Here is a 23044-nt window from a genome sequence, read left to right as displayed (position 1 = left end):
TTTATATAGTATATCTAACAAACCCTTAAGGTGTGCCATCATGAGACAATGAAATACATGTCCCAACTGTATCTGAATCCCATGTTACATGTAAAAGTAAAGTTAAAATCCCTTTACATTGCTTAGTAGTAGAATATTAACTCAGTGAATTACAAGATTCTCTCAGCTTGATTCAAACTGTCTTCCTTTAACAAAGAAGACAGTCCCTGTAGCAACTCCAAGAAGGCCGAAACTTGAGGCAAATCCAAAAAAGACAATCGGACCAACACTGGTCTCTGTAGTCAAAACACTTGTATCCACCTCTGGGAAGGACAGGACACACGAGGTTAGACATTTGCAAGAGTCTTTCACAGGTAACCTCTACTTTTGACTACAAATAAAAAATACTTTCAAGCTTGTATTTAAAAAAATAATGACAGGAAATGAACGGTTATTTGTTCTCACCCCAAAACTTGGTCTGAGGCTCGTCCAGTGACGCATGTTCCACAGTGCAGCCGTAGATATCTCCTTCGTTTGGGACAAAGGACAGTATGGACAAAACATAAAATGTCCCATCAGGATTTGGTATGCATTTGATGAAAGGATCTTCCAATGATACTTCCAAATCATTTTTGGTCCACTTTATTTTGATGGTGGGAGGGAAGAAATGGTTGATGAAGCAGATGAGGGTATTCTCTTCCTCTTTTATCACTTCATCTCTTGGGTAGATGATGATTTCTGGTTTCTCTGAAGATTAAATGAACACATAATCTAACATACTTTTGCATACGTTTGTTAGGAATTCTTTGAAGTGCTGCTGTATCATTTTTTCAAAGGGAGATCACCTTCTATGGTTACGTACCTGCGTCCATTGATGAAATTGATTCGTCCTGTTTCCAGGTTATCAAATTGTGTTTGCATAAAGATCTGTAATATACTGCAAATTCATAAGCCTTGGAAACATGGAGAGCAAGTGGGATTCTGCTATCCCAAATGACATCTTCTTTGGTAAAGTTTGCATAGTAAACTTCGTCACCATCCAGTGTCACACAGAGCTGAGTATCACTCGAGTTAAAGCATCCATAGGTGTGACAAAGTTTATGACTTCCTAGAAAAAAAAAGTTAAACTCCATACATCAATCTGGCAACAACTGTCTATGAATATCTTTGTATTGTAAAATAGCCACATACAAAAATTTATAAACAAAACATCCACCCACAATATCACTCCAGTACTACAGTCTTTCACTGAAGCAGAGATGTGACATAGGATAAACGATTCTAAAAACAACAATAAAACAAACTATACTTACTTTGTGCACAGGTACAAATGGCTCCTAAGAAAAGAAATATAATTTTGAAGGACATAATCTCTTGAAGTCTGTTTTAGCGTGCTGTCGTAGCTCTGGAGTTCTTTGTGGTTATCTTCTTGTGTTTACAGCTGGGCTAGATCGTTCTCTCAGACACTCTTAGAAATAAAGGTTCCAAAGGGTTCATCCCGAAGGGCCGAGGTTTCTTCCCAGGACCATGCATAAGTGGTAAAAGATTCTCAGCCTCAAATATTCAAATGTTTACCCATGTATCAAATGGGTTTTGTTGTTGTTGTTTTAAGAAAAACCCAGTACTTAGCATTTTGTATTTGGATCTAATTTGGAGCAAAGTTTCGGTTCCCAACGATATTGCACCATTAAAATAGTGAAAGCTGTATTAATTATCTCACAAAATCTCCATTCCCTAAAAACATGATTGTGAAACATAAGAGTTGTCAGTTGCACTGGACCAAACCAGCCCCGGTCCTTTAGGAGCCCCATGAAATCCCGGACTGCTGGACCTGGTTCCCTTATCTAAAGGCTAAACTGCTAGACTAAAACCAGACTAAATGAAGAGAAACCTATGGGTAATGTAGTCAGTTATTATTTTTAGAGCCTCCCTGGGTGTATTCTAGATGAAACCCTTGGAAAGAAAAGGGTCCTTGTAAACACTCCCTGGGTGGTGCTGCATTCAAATGGAGTTGTGTTTGTCTTGTTCATGACAAGCACCATATTAACGCCCTCAGTTGTTGTATACAAAATATGTATTCAAAATTCCAGATAGAGCCTTTTCAGCACCTTTATTTCTGAGTGTACTTAACAACCTGCCTATCTGCATACCTACCTGCATACAAGTAAGCCAAAAAAAAGATCCACCTCAGTTGTATACATGCTGACTAGACAGTTAATTAACACCAAAAACACACAAAGACACAACCACAGCTACTATAACTCACTCTGCAACAATAGGGTTAAAGTTTATTTTTGGTTGGCTTTCTTTTTTCCTCATGCTTTTATATCTTTTCACATCCTCATACCTTTAAATCACAGTTAATTTATTAGTTGGCTAAAAAACATTTTTTGGATATTTTAGTAGAATATTTCAACATGTCTTTGTGTCGTATCATTGTTATTGTATCATCATTGTAATTTTTGTTGTATTGGCTTGACAACTGGCTGTTGTTGTTCACATAATTTCCATTTGTATCTGGCTCTAGTTAGACACTTATTTTGAATATTTTTTTTTAACTATTATGTGCAATGTGCAAATAAGGCAGTTTTTATAATATTAAACATTTTAGTTCCACAAGTTGGAATCAATAAATGTCTGACCATATAGCTGAAGGCCTTAAATTAAATTGTGACCTTACGCGTTCCACTCAGACTGTATACACAGTCTATACACTCAGATGCTATATGCAGCCTGCTACTCTGCTCCAGCAATAAGTCTGCTCTCATGTTAACCACTGGAAAGAACGTGTGAAAATCGCCTTGCATCAGATTTAATTTAATGCAAATGCAATTTTCTCTATTTCTTTAAATAATGTTGGCACATAGCAGTGAATATATGTCACACTATTTTCATACATTTTATTGTTAATGCTGTTGCTAGCCTTCACTGGTTAGTGTCCACCACCACACTGCAAGCAGAAATAAAACCACCACCTCAGCCTTCACAGATGTGTGCTTTCTGATATACACTGTGGCTTTTATAAGATTTTCAAGTTGGAAAAAAAGCCCATCCCATCCCTGCCAAAACAGAGCTTTGTAGGAACTTGTTAGTTGACATGATAGAGAAGTTTTTAGTCATTATTGGGTGGCTATTTAAGCATAATCCATGTTAAATACACAGACTGTATATACACAACAGCGAATTGACTCAGTGACAATCAGGTGCATTTATTATGAGTTATAAATGGTAAAAAGTCACAACAGATAAAGCTGGATTATGTATTCTGTCACATTTTACAGCACAGATATAAAATTTATTCAGCTTTATTACTCCATGGCTGTATTAAGAAAGTCTGGATACAGTCATGGAGGCATGGTCCATTATTTCTATGAGAGCTGCTTATTGGCACATGAAGCAAAAGAAAGGTCTTTTTTCGGTTATAGAATACCGGGATCTACAGGCCCATGAGGCATGCGCAGTAGGGACTTGTTTAACTAGCTTGATTAGCGGTTTAAAATTTTTTTATCTTGTGGCTTTTTTTGGCCTTCTAAATGTTATCAAACTGGATGCCTTAAATCTAGATAAATGGGTCATTTTGTGGGCCTTTTGACGTATATAAAAAGTTGTTTTTGTTCCATGAAACACATAAAACTTTCTCATAGTTTGACAGTTGCTTTGTTTGGCAGGTTAATAAATCAGAGTAGTTTCCTCATTTTGAACAGAAGAAAACCCCATGAAGATCTGCATGGATAAAGGGCCATAAAAAAGTTAATGCAACACACCTGCAATCTCTTTAGACCCAACACAGTTATTCCAAAGTGCTTTTGGTTAAATAACTCTGATTATTTGAGCCTTAGTCATTCATTAGAACTGTTGCTGTGGACCATATTTGACTGAATGAAATGCCAACATATAGAAAGGCTCAAAATGTGATAGCTGATTAATAGTAATGACAGAAAAAGGTGCTCACTGAGGCTCATGGACACTGAACCGCTTCCTTCACAGCAGGAGGCTGGTGCAGGAGGCACCGAGGGGGAGGACTACACAGTATGGGGGCAGCTCAGAGATGTGAACTAAAGCAAGAGCTAGGGCTATAAACACCAAAAGAAAATCTTGGTAAACTAAAATCCTACCTATTTTTCAACCAACTGATTCATCAATGAGGAAAAAATCTATATGATATATATTATATATGCTAATCTAGTTATCTCTAGATTAGCATAATTGGCAACAGTGCACGAAGCATACTCTACCTGGTAGCATGGTGTGTCTACCAAAGCATTTTTTTCCTGTCACAGAGTTCGGCATTAACACTTGCCCAGGGCAAATTACCTCTGTTTTCAGGCAAGAGTCTGTCTCACTACCAAGCCTTGAACAGGACTGATGAGATAAATCTTGAGATATACATATTGAGCACTAAAGCGTCTTTGAGTTCCTTTTAAAAGCGCTCTATAAAAATAAAATGTATTATAGAATAGTATACTATTTATATATACTATACTATTTTTAGCCCAGAAGCGCTCCAACAAGGACTCCAGTGTGAACGTATCCCGTATCTGTAATCCATTGCAGTGTCTTATTGGAGACTTTGTAAAATAAACCCAACATTATTTATTTATCCATGTTACATTTTCCGATTAAAAATTAGAGTTAAAAAACATTTGACTCTGGATAAACTCAGGATGGTCAAACAATTGCAAGTGAATCTTCATCGGTAGCACTTACTATTGAAACAAGCAGACATTGGTGCTCTGATGGGAGGCTGGTGATGAACTATTAAGACACACTAAGCCTTTCTTGTCTGGATCTGCATTCAGTGGCTGCTAGTTATAAACTTAGTGTGTGTATGCTCAAGGTCATTTGCATGCTTGTGTGTTCATGCAGTTAAGCTGAGATACAATGATTGTTTTCCATCCTTTGGAGTCTGTACTAGTGTACTTTTTCCAAATTTGAAAATTAGTCTCTCATAAAGATAAAATGTGATATACTTTTTGATCGTGAAAGTGACTTTTCAGTCCATGGATCATAAAACTGCCATTTCAAGGATGATGTCAAGACCGTCATTGTGATGTTTTTCCCACATCAGCACCCAAGCAGATTAATGAATGTCACCACAAAGTCACAGCCTCGACAGACAGACAGCACACAGCTAATATAGCACAGTGTCATGACTTCAGTGCTTCTTCCAATCTAGCTGCTGACAAACGGCGGCGTGGCAAGCAAGTCACCCAAAGTTTTGTTTGATTGGATGACCACCTCTGAATTTAGGGTGTGTCATCAAACATTTGACAGGAAGAGAAGATTCTAATGTAAAAATACTGTGATACTGATTTTTTGACATACCATATAACAAGAGATAAATAAACAATTAACAAGTGACACAGGATTAAAACTGGTGAGTGTATTTTTCATTTAACTGGGTCTTGAAGAAGACAGGATAACTGGAAAGTATACGCTAGCGTTAATGACAGAAACATGGGAGACATGGACACAAATATGTAAGGTAGTAAGGCTTACATCACGACAACTGCAGAGAGGTTTTACAACACCCTCCTAAACACATACACACACAAACATAAACACACACACACACACACACACATTCACTTACTCACATGATCTTTTCAGGCAGTCAGCCAATGATAGGCCTATTTTACTATGAGAGCATGACCATGACCCCTGTGCCCATAATAGCAAACATAAACTGTGCATGTACATGTGTGTATGTGTGTGTGTGTGTGCGTGCGTGCGTGCGTGTGTGTGTGTGTCTGTGTGTGTGTGTGAACACGCACGTGCTTGCATGTGTGTGTTTAAATACAAAGCAGTTGTGTGTGGATGCATGTGAAGTACACATTAAACCTAACCATAAGCACAGAATGATTTTGGACACGAGGTCACCATATATTATGTTTGTTTACAGCGAAGCATGAACTCTGAGGTAAAGGTCATTTTGTGAAGAGCAAAGAAAACAAGAAAAATAGAGCTGAGCACAGCTCTTGGAGATTTCCCATTGCTGCAATTATATAGCGGTTTGGTAGACTGAGAATAACTCCAGATCACTGGGGTCTGCTGACAAAAGCAACAGACGCCAGAGAGAGCGAGAGAAGAGGATCCATGCTGTTGGCCACCTGCACCCATGGCACTAACTAGCTGCCCAGGAGCGTTGAGCCAGAAAAAACAGGCAGAAACAAATACACAACAAAACTGTGACAAATACTGTGAAAGAAAGTTTTTGTAAAAATACAAAAGCAAGGACACAGAATGTGAAGTTTCACAAGATGAGAGGGTTATTATTCCTTTTGGATGGGTGGTTTAAAAACTTTGTTATGTGAAAGCTTGTTCAAATAAGTCTCCAACTCTTACTCTTTGTGCACATGCTTCCAAAGTCAAAGATGTTTGTGATTTCACTTGGAAGAAAAAACAAGCCCAGGGCCACTTGACGGAAAAGTTATCCTCTTCCTTGTGTGTTTCATAAAGATATTTCACAGTGATTTTGTATCAGTCAATGGAGAGGTCTGATTTTTGGAATGGATTTCTGATGGTGCATGTACCTTTCTAATTTCTATTAAAATACAGAAAAGGCATGAAACAGACACACACAGCAGTACTTACATAATAAAGGTAGACACACAAATACTCTCGTACTCAGACCATCTGGTGTGTTAGATGATGTTCCAATGCGATATGGAAGCGCTGATCTCTCTATCTACATAGTCACTGCCCCACTTTCAACAGCTGTTCACTTGATTTTCAGGTCTTTCAAAACAGAAAAATATCATTAAAGGTGCGTTAATTAAAATAACTTAATGTGAGATGGCAATTAATATTATTCATTGCGTGCCCTTTAGGAAACTCTCTTCCTCAAACGGCTGTGTGGGTCAATTGGGTTCAAATGCACACACACTCAGACCTTGACAGATGTATGCTAACTGCACACATACAGAAGGCCACTTCATCATCAAACAGTTCTCTAATCAGTTGTGAGCTGCTGATGTTCCTATAGCAACCAGGGACACTAGTACCTGTCAATTTAGTATGTACACTGTGTATCTGTGTATCCATGCATACACCCACATACCGTAGAAGGCAGGGTTTTTCCTGCCGTTATATGTCTTAGGTGCATTGCCTCAGTGTTTTGGCACCGTGCCTCCGCATGAATGTAAAAACAATGTAAGGAGCATCTGGATGAGCCGATGCACGGGATGTCCATCGTCCTGTCTTCTGCCAACAGGACAACATGTTGGACAGGCAGGAGGATGCTGCTCGCTGCAGGAGTGGGAGTTCAGTTGTGGTGGCATTTTATGATTACACTGACAGTCTCGCTCTGAAACTTTCTCCGGATTAAAACTTAAATCTAGTATACTAGTAAACTAAAACAAGCATACTGCATCTGTTCTGCAGGCTTCCTGCTTTGCTAATAACAGGGCTATTTTACTGTGAAGCAGCTCTTTAACATGCTTTCGCTTTGACACAGCTACTATAGAGCCAATTGCAAAAAGGTTAATGGCACATGCAGAGACAGCTATATGTTTCACATGTAAGTGTAATTGTGTCTTGGTGATGACCGGATTTGGAAATGACTAGGTTTATGCCAGTGGAGTATGGAGTGAATGTCTCCTAATTACCCTTTTAAATCGAACCCTTTCAAAGGGATCAAACATTAATTATGCGGCTCATTGACTGAATCGGTCGAATCTCTTGCCTCGAGTTGCTAAAGGAAACGCTTTTATTGATGGCACATGCATCTGTTCTCTACCCCCAACAGAAAAAGCCTGCCATAGGCTGTATGATATGCAAAAAACAACTCCAAAAAACCACCCAGTCATATTAGAATTATTTTTGACAGATACTGTGATTGCAGTATAGGGGGAATTATATGGGAATGGTAATTTTTTGTATTTCATTTTGACTGAAAGAAAAGATTATGAAAAATGATGGTGTGGTTTTTGCTTGGGTCCGCCCCAAACAAGTATATTTCCTCATGTCTGGAATATGATTTGTATGTCAGGCATCTCTGTAAGATTATAATACTTCATTTATGATATTATGTTGTGACACATTTTACCTTTATTTGAAAATTTCTGCCATATTGCAACTTGTTCATATTTCAACTAATTGTGTAACATTGCTACAGTATTTTTTACCTGCATCTGTATGAACTCAAGTCTACACGATTTTTTTTCTTTGTAAACTTAGAAACTTCTGGAGCTGGAATTATGCCTCTTTGGGTAAACAAATGTAGAGGTTCAGACACGTTTGTGCGTGTGTTTCACGTTTCTTATAAGTTTAGCAAACTACAATGTAGACAAAACAAGGAAATTCTAGTTCAAGACATGTAAAATTGACTTTTTTTTCCTCGTTTTAACACAAGATTAAAGGCTAAATTCAAGATTGAATTACGTGTTAAGATGGACATTTACTAACAACTGAGCACGTTGGGGGAAATCAGCAAATGACTAATTCACGTCACTCCCCATTATCATATGATGAGTCTGATCACATCTACAATCCATCACCAATCAAAGTGCACAATGCGTCCCTGATACATTGTGATCACATTATAGTGTGGCATGTCCAGCTGCTCCCCTTCTCACACTGCATCTCTCCTACCACCTGTCCCATAACTCTACTGACACATTCACAATGTGTCAGCACAGCTTCTATTCTCAGTAGCCACTGTTTCTCCTTGTTTAGACAGGATGTTGACAGTAAGTAAGGTTTAGGACAGGAAGAGAGGAGGTAGGGTACAAGGAGAAATGGAGGGACAGGCGATTAAGAGTTTCCTGTTCCGATAAGGTGAATCATGATAGCTTCCCATTAAACTGGTGGCAGCCTGCTCTGTAGCACACACAAACACATGCATTTTTCACACCAGTGTTGAAGTCACCAAATATTCAAATCAAATCTGAATTTTAAACATTCACAAATAATTGGTATTTAAATCCAATTAAGTTTGACATGCACAAGTTCAATTCACCTGCGCTACAAGTCCATGTTAACAGCAGAAACTGTTATCCCCCCTTATAATCTTTTGGTTAAATTAAGCTACCCAGCTCTGAATCCAGCAACATATTTACTGTGCAGATATGAGAGTGGAATCTATCTTCTCATCTAAGTCAGCAAGAGAGAAAATAAACATATTTCTCAGAATGTGGATTAATTCATGGGTCAGCTGTCAAGATTAGCAAACTGTGGTATTTATGACCTATAAATGTCAACATATGGGTCTTAGCATTGTCAAGCATTATTTATTTAAATATGGATTTAGATTTGGGTCAGTAAATCCTTCTTATCTGCTATGGTGTATTTACTGCGCTTGAAACAACAGGCGGATCAAAAAGTAATCTGTAAAGTAGTGTAACCAAAAGGTATACTTTTCTTCTAACATTTTTACCAGGGTCCAAAAAGTCTTGGGCTTGTAATGTCCACAAAATGTCCCTGTTGGATCATACACACACATACACCTACAATAAAGATGTAAACAGACTCCCAAGATCCAGCAGCATTCACCTGGACTGCTAGCTGGCCAATGCAGCTCAAAAAGAAATTCCATTTGCCGTTTTTAAAGACTGTCCTCAGAGAAGAAGAACAGCATTAGTCAGTTAAGTAAGTTCCTCAGAGCGACATATGTTCAGGTTCATGTGACAGGGCCCTCCAGCATCCTTCAAAACTAGGATGGGCAAAGGAGGAAATAAAATGATGTTATTGTAGAGCTTAGGGGGTCCTCCTAAATAGGGAGGCTGCAGGGCAGATAGATTAGGTCAACATGATATTGGACTTAAACACGGAGGCTGGCTGTTCAGTACCGAAAGTTAATGTTGGGTTATCTTTAAGCATGACCACGATCATTCCTAAAACCTTAGCCAATTGTTATTTATTGTACTCGTGTTGAAGAAGGTCCCCTAAGCTTAGAAAATCATAACAACTTACGCTGTGTCCAGAAATAATGAACTACATGTGAATTCAGACACTTATCATCTATTGTCATGGCAACAAGTGGCACCGACGTTAGCCTATATAAGCTTAATATACAATATTCTATTACCTTCCAAATAAGATTGACAAACAATCCTTAAAGAGCCAGCTAACGCAAATTTTGCTAGCCATCTGCCTACAAAATGATTCCTCTGTGATTTGCATTAACATTAATGAATTTGGTGTTTCGAGGAATGACCATAGGTGTGCCCCTGCTCATTTAAGTGGACTGCAGTTTGGCCTTTTTAGAGCGACATATTGTGTGACAAATGGTAAGCAACATCCATCGCTGACAACTGTCTACTTGTTGGTTGCTAGCTGAAAGAAATTCTCAATGTATTATGATATAGTTTAACTATTTTAGTCTGCAAACACATTAAAGTGAATGATGCCCTCAAATGTATTCCACAAATTTGACAACTGGGACATTATGGGAAACAACCGTCTGACCATGCACTAATGCCCTAAAATATCAACAGTGATTAATGCTGAACATAGCTATAATCAGTTGTTTAATTTTAAGGCCTTTACTGGTGGTTTTACTGCATTTTTCATGAAATTGGGTAATTAAAGATAGTAGTAATGTGTCAGTATTAGGTTTGTAATGTGTATTATTAGCAGGACTTGACATTGTTGTTTATACAGGAAATATTAATGAAAACAATTGTCCTGAAGTTGTTCAGGTACAAGCAAAGCAAGTAGAGCAGATCAAAGTTAAAACCTCACAGTGCCTCTATTTTGAGCCTCATTCTGCTGGTGCACATTCCACTAGGTACTGCAAAATAAATAATAAATATCTACGAGGCTGCTTTTTCCTGGAATTAAAGCAGCGTACTCAGGTTCTTAGGAAGTGTCAGTACAATATTTGTGTTTGTCTGCAGTGTGAATGTGAGTGCAAGGGACCATTAAAAATGTGTCACTGCTTTCTCTAACCCCATAGGACCTCTGTTTGAAGCTCACTGCTGCAATGTGAGTTTTAAACACACGGCCAGAGGCAGCAGCAATAGGGCAGATGCCAAGCAATAGCATGACACAAGCTGAAGCAGAGTTACATGTGTGATTACAGATTTAAGTCCGTTTCCAAGTGGATGTATCACAGATTGATGTGTGCATTTTGTGTTCTGCTGTTTCTGCAGTGCACGCATGAGTTTCTAAGGCACTGTTCACAAATATTATCACAAAACATACACAATATCACAAAACATCTCCTCTGTCCTGTCTCTTAAATTCTACTGATGTGTTCTTTTTTGATATAACAATAAATGAAAGTGTCAAGTGATTGTTGCTGCAAACCAATTTCCCCACAGGAACAAATAAAATATCTATCTATCTATCTATCTATCTATCTATCTATCTATCTATCTATCTATCTCTCTTTTCCAAGCTTTCTGGTCACACTGCAGCTTATCTGCTTTCTATCAACCATACATCAGTTGATACATTTTTAATTACTTTTTTCGACTGGTTTACCTTATTGGCAATACTCCTGTCCCTTATTAAACATGACATGATGATTTCTACAGTCCTCTTTTGGTTGGGCTATGTGACAGTAAAAATGTGTTTTCTCTAGATTAGGCAGTTGCATTTCTACTGTGGGAGCTATTTGAGGCAGGCTACACATTTATTTATTTGTGGTGGCCCTCCATGATTAAAACATCTGCCACCACATGTTGATTTCCTGTTTTTGAGCTGGACTGTCATTAGGAACAATGCGAGAATATACTGTGTATACTGTTAAACTATTCACTGCACCACATTCTTGGAGCGTACTCTGGGCACAGACAGAGCAGCAGAACACCAGACATAGTTAAAGTAAAACTTAACTGTTGATTGCACTAGGTCTAAAAGTTTGCATTCCCCCTCCTCTGCAGCAGCTGCCCACCTTGCGACTCACACTACACAAACCGCTGCTTAAGGAAAAAGAAACCTCGTGCAGAGTCCTGCCTGCACTGCATTTACAGACCCACAAAAACATCCATATTTAGAGAAGTGACACAGGTTGCTTCGTAATGTAGTTACTGAGAACAACTGTATAATATAATTAATTAAATGAGATAATACATAGTTTGAAAAGTTGAAATCTAACATTCTTAGTTATCATAAGTGCTTATAGGAGTCTATATCTCACTATATTGTAGTATACTCTTGTCCTCTTATAAAAATAAATGGTTAGATGAATGGATCTGCATTATCTTGTGTCATCATCCCCTTTTTCGCTGCCTGGTTTCCCTCTCTAAATTATCAGCAGCTATAGTTTTACATATTAAAAAGAAAAAAAGACTAATACTGGTACAAATGTTCCTCATTTAATGCTGGATAATTTGTGAAATTTCAAGTTTCCTTCCAGTGCAATATCCTCTCTGGGTTTTTGTCTCTGTTTCTGCTCTGTGTTTGTGCTTGAGGCTGCTTGATTGTCTGTCTGAACCCTTTCATTGACTTGCTATGTCATTTGTGAGCTGGCTACATCTCTTTTCTTATTTTTGGCTCTGGCATATTGCCCAATTAATCACCAAGTTTGACTGTTATTCTTCCCAGCTCACCTCTATCTTTGTGTCTGCAGTTTATCGACCGCGTGCCTTTAAATTAATGAATGCACTATGTTTACTGTGTTCCAGTCAATATTAAAGGGAAGCATCATTTCTTACTAGGCTACATCACGTTTAATTGCTTTGCTTGTGGCACGGTTGCACAGGCATGGACTCTCTCTCATCCCTAACCTGTCTACCAGTCACCCCAGTCACCTGACCAACTGTTCCTGTACAACTGCTCTTAATTTAGTCCTCAACTCTCAAATATAAATAGGACATTTTTGACCCTAGATGTTTAACAGATCATTAATGTTACTATGTAGCCATTGAAGTCTGGCCCTTTATGCAAGCTCGTCTTTTTCAATGTGTAACCTTCACACATCTTCTCACCGAGTTGCCTCAAAAACTTTGCCTGCCTCATCTACATGTGAAACTGAGTCTTTCGGGACCCTTGATGGTCCATGCCCTTTTTTTCCATGTGGGTATTTCAAACATGTCTACTGTTAAGTGCATTTGATACAGTCACTAAACTCTGTTAAATTGGTTTTTTTTTTGTTTGTTTGTATTTTTTAAAGAAGATAACTAGTAGGGTTCCTTTGATAACGGGCACCTGCATGGAGACGGGTGAGTCTGGGGAGCTTTCTGTGTGGTACCTTGCCATATATCCAGTAGCTCCATGCAGGAAGGAGAAAGAAGCAATGTTGGTTGTAATGGTGGTAGTGCATGAGTGTCTCCACCCTCCCTAGGCCAACAGCAGAAAAGACAGCAGCCGTTTTTTAAGTTCACATGAGGTGGCATTTCAGGCGATTCGAAAAAAGCCATATTTCGCAAAACTGCAATAGAAACACTTTTTTTTTTGCTTTTGTCACATGATGCTCTGGCTGCACTTGTCCGTAGGAACTGGCTCCCTCAGGCATGATGCAGCAGGCGCTACAAGAGGTGTTATTGCATTGCATAACTCTTCAAAAGCTGAGTGGATCATGTGGTAGTTTTGAATCCACAATTCCTCTGTGAAATTGTGAACTGTAACCTCCCAGAAATCCTTCATGCATGGCCGCTCTCACATATAAGGGGCTTGCCTTTCCACTATCACTCACATAACACGCCTTTGTTGCCTTCAAATGAAATTAATGACGGCTAGTGTGATGGCTGACATAGAAACAAACATGCTGTTTTGAACATCTATCGTTATGCTCCTGTTATCATGAGGAGAAGTCGCACAACGTGACTCAATGGAAACACTGTCATCTCACAATTGTGTTTTCTCGATATTTTGCAAATATTGCTTTATCTTAAATCTGTAATGGAAACCCGCCTAGTGACAAGGACCACAATTTAAAAGAGACAGAAGAATAACGTTCAAAAGTTTCACATCCAAACTCACGGCACACATCAGAACTACATATTTTGCTTTTTAGACAACTGGATCACAACACTGTCATCTTTAGGTAACATACTCTTTGGGAGCATCCATCTAGTAGACAAAAAAGGCCCTATACTTGCTGCTGGTGAAGGCCGAAAGAGTGCTACAGCTTTTCTCTTACACAATCCATTTATAGAGCAAGTCAAAAAAAACTGTTATTACATTTTGTAGTGCTCTCTTAAAAACCTTGGAAACTGAAAAGTAAAAAGTCAGACCAAAAACACAAACACATTATGCACAGACATCAAGAACAAGTGTATTTCAGCTCGATTTCTCCGCTGTTTAATATCTTTGTGGTGAGCAATTGCTTCAATAATCCAGTGCACCAAAATCTGAGTCCCCATCCAGTAACCCAACATTATAAAACATGCAGACACAAACACAGTGCCCATTAAAGTTACCACTCAGGAGACTGTCTATGACATATTAGGATGACTGCCTGCAATGCCCATTGTTGCCAAAATTATTAGCCCTGTCGAACACTTATGAGCGTAATGCCAATGTTGCAGCATCCCAAAATAATGCATTAAAGGGAAAACAGCAACAGCCAGACTCTGAGAGAAAGGTTCTCAGCTGGAGAGGTGCAGGAAATTAGCTTTAATAGAGAAGCCATAATCTGAAACAAGGTTTGTGAGCACAACCTCAAAACTACCACCGGGGTTTCAATTACCTGCACAGCAGGGACTCATTCAGTGCTGTCCTATGAGCCAGCAGGTTGGCAGCTGGATAACCATAGAAGTCAGACAAATTGAAGCAATTTAAGTAATAGTATGTGGATAAATAACCAAACTGAGTATTCACTATCAGTAACAACCAATATGGAAATGTAACAAAGATAGAATAAATTGTTAAAAATAGTATCGAAACAGCACACAGTGAACAGACCATGAAACACAGCCCCAACGGAAAAATAACATCATTCAGCAAAGAAGTAGCAGAGAACCGATCCATTGTTTGTTTAACCCTGTAAAAACCTGCCCATAATCATTTGATTTATTTCAAAAAACGTAGAAAGAAAGCAACAAGCAACTTAACAAGACACGGGCTGAAAAGTTACAAAAAATTATCACTTCTCTCTCTCTTCTCTCTCTCTCTCCCCATAGATATATATATATATCTTTATATATCTATATTATATATTCAAATTCAAATTCAAAAAAAAAAAAAAAAAAAATATATATATATATATATATATATATATATATATATATATATATATATATATATATATATATATATATATATATATATATATATATATAATTTGAAGGACATTTCCACAAGTATACCAATAATCAGTTTGTCCTTCCTCAGTGGACATTTGTGCCAGATTAAAGTAAAGTCCATCAAGGCCTTCTTAAGATTTCATGTTCACGAATATTAAACAGACACAAGGTCACAGTGACCTTGACCTTTTGACCACCTAAATCTACTCAGCTAATTGCTGAGTCAAGTGGATGTATGTGCAAAAATTGAAGATATTTCCCCACGGTGCTTTTGTGATATTGCGTTCACAAGAATGGGACGCACGTGCAGACAACCCAAAAAAATAATGCCTTCTACCACAGCTGACGCCAGTGCAGGGGCACAAAAATGATCATGGAGCTTGATACAGTTGAGTAAAAGTATTAAATGAACCTTGATGTGTCTTGAATGATGGGTCTGTTGATCTGACAGATTTTCTGTAATGGTAAAGGTTTTTAATGAAGATCGATAGCCAATCTGATAAAGAGCTTAAACACTACCACTGACTGAAATTGTAATCAAGCTCCATTTCAATGACTTGGGGGCTTAATATACTGCCTTTATTAAACAATGATGGCAAGCAGACACTACCTGTCTTTTAACAGCAAACATGACATCCAAAGCTCATTACTCAGGAGCTGATCAAGCATGCTTTTAACAGAGCAAAGATGACGTTCGTGTTCCCTCAACTCATTCTCCAAAGCTCATTACTCAGAAGCTGAACAAGCAAACAGCGAGAGTAATTCAACTTGCTGCTCAGGTGCAGAAAAGACACTCTCTGTTCTTTAACCAGTAAATGGTTAATTAATTGCACAGAAAACTGCATGGTAATTGATGAGGTGGTGAGAGCCCTGCTCAGTGTAGTCTGAAAGTGGATGTCAGAATGATTCTTAGCTGTATGTGAGATTTGTTTAAGTAGGTACTGAAGATATCATAAGACTGGTGTAATAATGTATCTCTTTGGGGAAACTGGTTATATGTCGTAGCTTTGAGACATATTAGAAAAAGATATACAAAATAAAAATAATCAAATAGAAGCAAGTAAAATAGAGAACATGTAAACTCTGGACAATGCTGTTACAGAGTTACAGCATTAAAAATGGCTCTAAGAGGAGCAGTATACCAGGCTTTTTTCAAATAAGACTTAAAGGAATCTTGGTAAATACAGTGGTTCATTTTCTTGCTGAGACTCAGATGACAATATCTATACCATTCTTATGTATTTAGGGTAAATATATAGCCAGAGGTGCAAAGAATATTTTTGAGTGGTTATTAATGTCGGTCTACAGGTTGTTTTTGCTGCTCTTCAGTTTACTGCACTGCACACCACCTGCGTCTTGTTGGGGCTAACAAGCGGCACCACTCTGTTCTGACCTAACAGCATTGCTGTGGAAACACTGTGTCCACCCTCTGGTTTCTCGCCAGGTCGCCCCAGTGGGTAAGCGAGTCAATTTTGCACAGCAAACCTCCTTTAGCATGGCTACCTGTGTTATCACTGTTAGCTCTGTTAGCACTGCCTTCATTTTGCTTTTTTTTCTCAAACTTAACAGATTAGTTACCGGTTACTTGTTTTCCAGCTATTGAAAGCAAGATTAACTGAAACTGACATCCCTTAAATCTTGTTTGTTTAATCAGTACAAAACAACAACATGGAAGAGGGGAGCAAGGCAGACAATGGAGACTTCAGGAAGTTGCTGCTCCCAAAATAGGATGTTTACTAGCAAGCTATATAAAGAGACAGCTAGCTTCTCCCCCAGTTTCATGTCTTTATGCTAAGCTAATCTAAGTGCTGGCACAGGAACACTTGTCATGGTGTTGAGAGGCCACATCTAAAAACATTATCTGTATCCTCTGTGCATACAGGTGCTTCAGAGAATCATTGACCAGCAAAACAATTTAAGAGGCCAAAAAAAAATCATGCTGACTTAGGTGGACAGTTACCAAAAGCAATCAATCACCTTCTCAACCCTCATTCTCTCTCTCTTGCTCATCCTTCTGGCAGTTCATCTCAGTGAGCATGCTTTTCTCCATCTGGTGTGCGTGAGCCAGGTCACTGTCTGGCTAAGGTACGCGCTCCTCGGGGAGCAATGAAGGAACAGGCTTCTTGTTCGTCATAGAGCACAGAGTTCCCACTCTGGGGACATAAACAAGATCTTGGGTCTGGGCCTAGACATGCTGTGGGGCATCTCAGTATGCAGGGACACAAACAAACATATGGAAACCCATACCCGAGACTGACCTTACACTGACTGGCTGATGTCACTTTAATCAAAACAAGTGTCTGTCTTTCATGCTGCAAGAGAACATAGTAGGCATGGTGTAGTATTACCAGCATGGACACTGAAATTTAATGCAAGAATACCAACATCATTAAGAGAGAAGACGTTGTTTATCTGTTTAGTCATTGCTTGCTTAAAGGTGAAGTGTAAAAATTAGGGGATTTGGTGGTGTCTAGCGATGGATTGCAGGTTGCAACCAGCTAAAACTTCTCCCAGCTAGAATTCCTATGTTTATCGGGAGCTGAATTAACCACAAAGGTCTCTTCCTCTTCAAAACAAACAAAACAGGCGATTAAAACGGGTGTAAACGCCGAATACAGCGACTTCTCATTACAAATGAGTGAATCTCCAACACGATTTGGCATCTCTGGGACGGGCTTCAAGTCCACAACATGCTCACCCCTTTTCTCTTATAAAATGTGCTCACCTCTTTCTGATCCAAACGTTCAGGAGGTTTTTTTTACCGTGAGCCAAACTATTCAGAGAGGTCTCTTCCTTTCCAAAACAAACAGACCTGTTGATTTTTAACCCATCAAAAATCGAATGAAGCATTTTCCTTTAAAAATCCACATATTTCCAATGCACTGTGGCATGTCACTGCAGGCTGCTGGTCAAACAAATGCTAATTTGAAGTCACCTTTTTTCTCCAATAACTTGAGATTCAGATGTTCAGGAGGTCTTCACTGAAAGCCTAAATTATCAACAAAGGTCTCTTCTTCTTCAGAACAAATGGATCTGGTGATTTTAACCACTATGAGCATATATTTAGACATTTGTTTCTTCTTGTGGTTACAACATGACTGAAATGATCACAAATGATTTGGGTTTGTGTACATATTGTTTACGTTGTGACAGATCTGTCCTTTGGCCTCTCTCATCCTTAAAAAGACTGCAGAAAAAATGCATTTAACACCTTGTCCTCAGTCATTACAGTCAAATAAATGGTCTGCTATGCAATGCTGTGCACAAAGCAATAAGCATTTAGACTTCACACACACACACACACACACACACACACACAGAGCTTAAAAAGCCCCAATCACAGGAGAGACTACAACACCAATGACCTAAACTAATTCCGTTTTAACAAATAACATTCATATTTAGTATGAATGTAGCACTACAGAGTTATCTGAATTGCACTGTGAAAAGATCATGACGGCGTCTCAAATTCCTTTTCTCAGCAGTGCTTCAACTTAATCACCCCTGGAACAAGCCTGTTGAGGATTATTGTTGATAAAATTCTTGAGCTCTCTAGTCATGTCCTTGTGAAACAAAGCTGTCCACTTCCCTAACGTACTTATATTTATCTGAAGAGCAGCTTGTTTCCCTCGCTGCGATGTCAATCGAGGAGATTCTGATTCGTGACTCTTATGATGTGTTGAGTGGGCAACGCATACAATACAACCAGGCAGGGATGAGCAAGAACCGAAAATAACGTCACCAAATTTCAGGTGAAACGGCCCCTCTGCTATGTTGCTCCGCTTGTGCTGTTTGTTTTCTCACTCCCGGGCAGACCTCCTCACCACGCTTTTGCTTCGAGTCTTTTGTTTCTCTTCTCTCTTTTTTACAGCACATTTCCACTCATCCACTCCTCTACAGATTTATCCTACCTATTTGAGCAACTTATTTGACCTATTTTGATTACTTTTAGTGAATATATCAATTATATATATGATTTTTTTGCCAATTCACCTGTCTGTCACCCTCTTTTTGTCCAGCCTAAGAGCCGGGTTGTCACACATTAAACTTCTGCAATAACAACATCCTTGGTGATAAGACAAATTACTATTTTTATATATTTTTATATATTTAATTATTTATTTCTATAAAATTGCAACAAAATAAGTGTTATAGTGATATATAACAGCGTAAATGTAATATTTTACCTTTTAATATTCAGTAAAAACTCAAAATAAACTGTCCCTCATTTACATAGTTTTTAAACAATAGTAACAGAGAGAGATTCAGATTTTTGAAATATATAGTACGACAAAATGAAATGGCATCAGTTTAGGATGCTCAGAGATGGTGTGTCATTGTCTGCTCATTACATGTTACAGTGTATGTAACTTCACTTAGATAAATAAGTTAACAAATGATGAGTGACATATGTCATGTGACATGTATGTCAAGTGACCACATACATTTTTAAAAATTCAAAGTTGAGTTTTCGTTTCACATGGGACACTAAACAATGGTCTCCTGGGTGAAAGTTCTGCATTTGTGACCCAGCCTCCCTCCCACCCACCCTCTGAGGACCTTATCAGGCATTATATCATGTCATTTCTATGGCTATGGCTGATCAAAACATTATTGAAATCGCAAAATGGCAAAGTGCTACAAAGATGCAAAAACCTACAAATCATATTCCAGACAATAGGGAACACGCTTGTTTACCATTCCTACTAAAACTGCAACACATATCGCAATATCTGTGAAATTAATTGCCATTTGACTTTCTTTGCATATTGTGCAGACCTACTTGCTACATATGGGTGTACATTGGAGTTAGTTGAAAGTCTGGTGCGTGTATTGTGCGTCAGTTTCAGACACTGATGAAGCTGCCTTATTTGACTCTCTGAGGACGAGAACAAGTTGGCGCTGCTGACTCAGTTTACTTCGAGCAGCAAAGCATTGAAAGTGTTGGAGCAGTCCGGGATGTTTATAAAACTTTGGGAGGCTGTAGCCTCAGACTCTCAGGCCTAATGGCAGACTGACATTGCTCCCCATTTTGGAGCTAACCCCTCTATCATGGAAGCATAAGCAATTTTACTTTCAGTCATGCTTGTTGTTGCTGTGCGTAATAGTATGCTGTCATTACATCAGCAAATCCTAATATTGCCATTAGCCCAATAAAAATCTATCTAAAACAACATGATATGGAACACCTCTATAACTGGGACACTGAAGCATTAAATTAATCATTATACATCATGAATCCAAGAGAAAATACGGTGCACATCTCACGTCTTTAAGATGAAGACGTGTTTTGTCTTGCTTCCAGTTTTCACAGGAACACATAGCAGTGCAATATTTAATTCACACCAGTCCAGATGACAGCCCCATTGCAAGACACTGACCACTTCTAAATTTCATTAGTTGCTGCTGCAATACCAATGATGACTTTATGATTTATGTGTCTTTGTGTGCGCAGGTATGTAGTTGCACGCTGCAAAAAATTAATAGATTACAAGTGTTCATTTGTCAAGCCAATGACAGATCAATACATTAGGTTGGACCCCATTATTATCATTAGAACAACAGATGTGATAGCCTTTAGCTGGCCACAGAGGACAACAGTGTCTTCCATCACCACTGGAGCAAAACAAAGAAGACGAGCCAATCAGCCTCAGGACACAATGTGATAAAGCAGCATCCTGGTAATTATAAACATGAAAACCACAGACGCTAAGCGAGCAGATCGAGCGAGATAAGGATCAATAGATTTCAGTAGAGGCTGTTCAAGACGGCTCTCTGATTAAAAGCACAGATGACTCGAATTTCATCCTCAACCACCCTAACACCACAACAATGGTGCTGTATCTTCACAAACAGCTCAACCGACTAAGATACAGTTAAATGGTAGTGACTGTCTGAACCACTATGGTAACACACTTAGTCACAAGTGCACTGACTCTCTGTAAGGCAGCTCATGGCATGTCCTCAACTTGGTTAAATGGTGTGTGAAACGTTTATGACGTGGTTAAACTCAAAGCTAGAACATCTGTTGTTAAGGTTTAGACTCTAGAGCAGAAAAAGAAGAAAAAGGAGCAAGACCAAGCAAAAAGCAAGTAAGCCGAGGGCTGAACACTCAAGAAATATATCCTATTTGCATCCTTAAACGTCAAAACACACAGCAGCATTACTTAATTGTTAAGCTGTTCCTGTGTCACTGTGACCTGAGGGCAACCTCAGCCAGCAAATGCTTCTCTCATTCATCCTTTCCTTCTCTCTTCCCTTCTCCAAACACAAACACTTTGTATGTCTCTGCAGATAAGACATTACAAGAAACGTGCATTAAATCTCCTTTCAGTCATTTACGTAGCTGTGAGACAGAGTGATACGCGTGCCTCAATTCCTGCAATTAAAATATTACAAACAACCAAAAATTCAGGACAGAAAATCATTAGTCCTCATAATGTGTGACCATGTTATAGTAAAAATGCAGTGATGTCTGGAGAAGTAACTGAATGACAGCTATGAATAGAGGTAGAAAGCAATTTGTGTCTACACATACTAGTTTTAAGCTCTCACAAAGCATGCAATCAGTCAAAAATACTCAGTAAAACAGATACACGATTTGTCCTTCACTAGCAATAATAATCACATGATTCCCTTAGCTGCTGCTGCTGCTGCTGTACACAATCTCTCTTAAATTGTATGACTTCTCCTAAACACAAAGCATAAGGCTAAAAGAGAGACAACGGCAGCTCCACCCGGCGGTGACTGCTTGACCATACTACGCTTGCAGGAGCCCAATATGTCCTTTGGTGCAAAATGACAATCGCATCACTGAACTTTGCAATAATTGGGTCAGTGAATCTAACAAAGCGTGCTCACCTGCAACTCAGTGACTGTTTGCCACGCAATTGTAATGGAAAAGCGGACAACCAGAAGACAAAGCAGAAAGCAAAGCATCATGAAAACCAAGAAAACTTCACCTACCTCCTCCACTGTGAGAGGCATGCAGATGCGGTACTCCTTCATCAACATAGTCCTTGCACAATGATGATGGCAACACAGAGGAAGGTGTAGGTTGTCGGGCTTCAGTCTTGGGGGCGATCCTGCAAGTCAATCATTTAATTGAAATCATTTGTTCAATGCAACGAGGCCATTGAGCTCTTTAAATTCACTTAATCCGTCCTCACTCCTGCATCAGCAGCACGTCCTGCAACGGCTCCGCTGCGCCTACGCGAGTCTCTCCACACCAGGTCCGAAGTACATGGGGTTCTTTTGAGGGCTAAAATAACCCTGCTGGAAAATCAGCAGTTGCCAGTTTTATTACTCACTCCACTGCATCAATTCTGTGTCTGGATAACGCCTGCAGTGTGAAAAGTGAACACTAAGCACACCAAACTCCAAAACAAATCGCTTTTAACAACAACCGCAGTTTCACGTGGCTTCTTGTAGCCGCTCTGAGGAGGAATTAAACCTGTGTTGGCTCCCTGGCTCTACAAGATTTAAGCGCTCCTAGTTAACCGTGTTTACTTGAAAGCAGTTGACCACATGCACCAGTGTGTCTCCTGCTCCTTTGAGTTGTCCTGTCAGCTCAGTCCAGGGATGCGCAGCCGTGTGGAGCAGCTGCGTCAAGTAAGCACGACAGAGACAGCATGGTACAGGAAATACAGGGATTTCACTGTAAAAGCATCACTATTAAAAGCGATGCAACTACTGGTGTAATATATAACTACTGCAAGTAATAGAAAAGTGTATTATAGCTGGTTTTGATCTGGTATACAATATTGGCGTTTCAAACTTCAAATATTCAATAACATTTTATTTTTTTACATGACCGGAAGTTATGTGTTGTTTTTTGCCCCCCGGACTGTCCTAGCAGGCAAAGAGCTTCGCAAATTAAAGATTTTTTTTGGACAAAAACGGGCTGACAACCTATGTGTTAAAACAGATAA

General features: G+C 39.0%; 2 protein-coding genes across 2 annotated transcripts in view; both read right to left on the bottom strand.

Annotated features, from left to right (window-relative positions):
• Positions 1 to 22272, bottom strand: part of pitpnc1a (phosphatidylinositol transfer protein cytoplasmic 1a) — a 60244-nt gene extending 37972 nt beyond the window's left edge. Inside the window, 1 exon segment of the mRNA XM_042504820.1 lies at positions 22080 to 22272. Within this exon segment, the coding sequence (XP_042360754.1) occupies positions 22080 to 22127 (48 nt within the window). The 5' untranslated portion in view covers positions 22128 to 22272.
• LOC121956552 (H-2 class II histocompatibility antigen, A-Q alpha chain-like) lies at positions 23 to 1384 on the bottom strand. Its single transcript, XM_042504823.1, has 4 exons — positions 1293 to 1384; positions 842 to 1087; positions 445 to 726; positions 23 to 302 (listed from the first exon to the last, which is right to left on the bottom strand). The coding sequence occupies exons 1-4, from the start codon at positions 1345 to 1347 to the stop codon at positions 163 to 165; spliced, it is 723 nt and encodes a 240-aa protein (XP_042360757.1). The 5' UTR covers positions 1348 to 1384; the 3' UTR covers positions 23 to 162.
• Positions 22273 to 23044: the final 772 nt, after the last annotated feature.

The sequence above is a fragment of the Plectropomus leopardus genome, chromosome 17 (assembly GCF_008729295.1).
Source record: "Plectropomus leopardus isolate mb chromosome 17, YSFRI_Pleo_2.0, whole genome shotgun sequence".
NCBI lineage: Eukaryota > Metazoa > Chordata > Actinopteri > Perciformes > Serranidae > Plectropomus > Plectropomus leopardus.
Note: the sequence above shows the minus strand (reverse complement) of the source record. Positions and strands in the feature narration are given on the sequence as shown.

Excerpts from the sequence above, each read along its gene's own strand:
- LOC121956552 (XM_042504823.1), bottom strand. The coding sequence starts at position 1,347 with ATGTCCTTCAAAATTATATTTCTTTTCTTAGGAGCCATTTGTACCTGT. Across the intron at positions 1,088-1,292 it reads CATTTGTACCTGTGCACAAA|GAAGTCATAAACTTTGTCAC; the intron begins GTAAGTATAGTT and ends TTTTTTTTCTAG. Across the intron at positions 727-841 it reads AATTTCATCAATGGACGCAG|AGAAACCAGAAATCATCATC; the intron begins GTACGTAACCAT and ends TTTAATCTTCAG.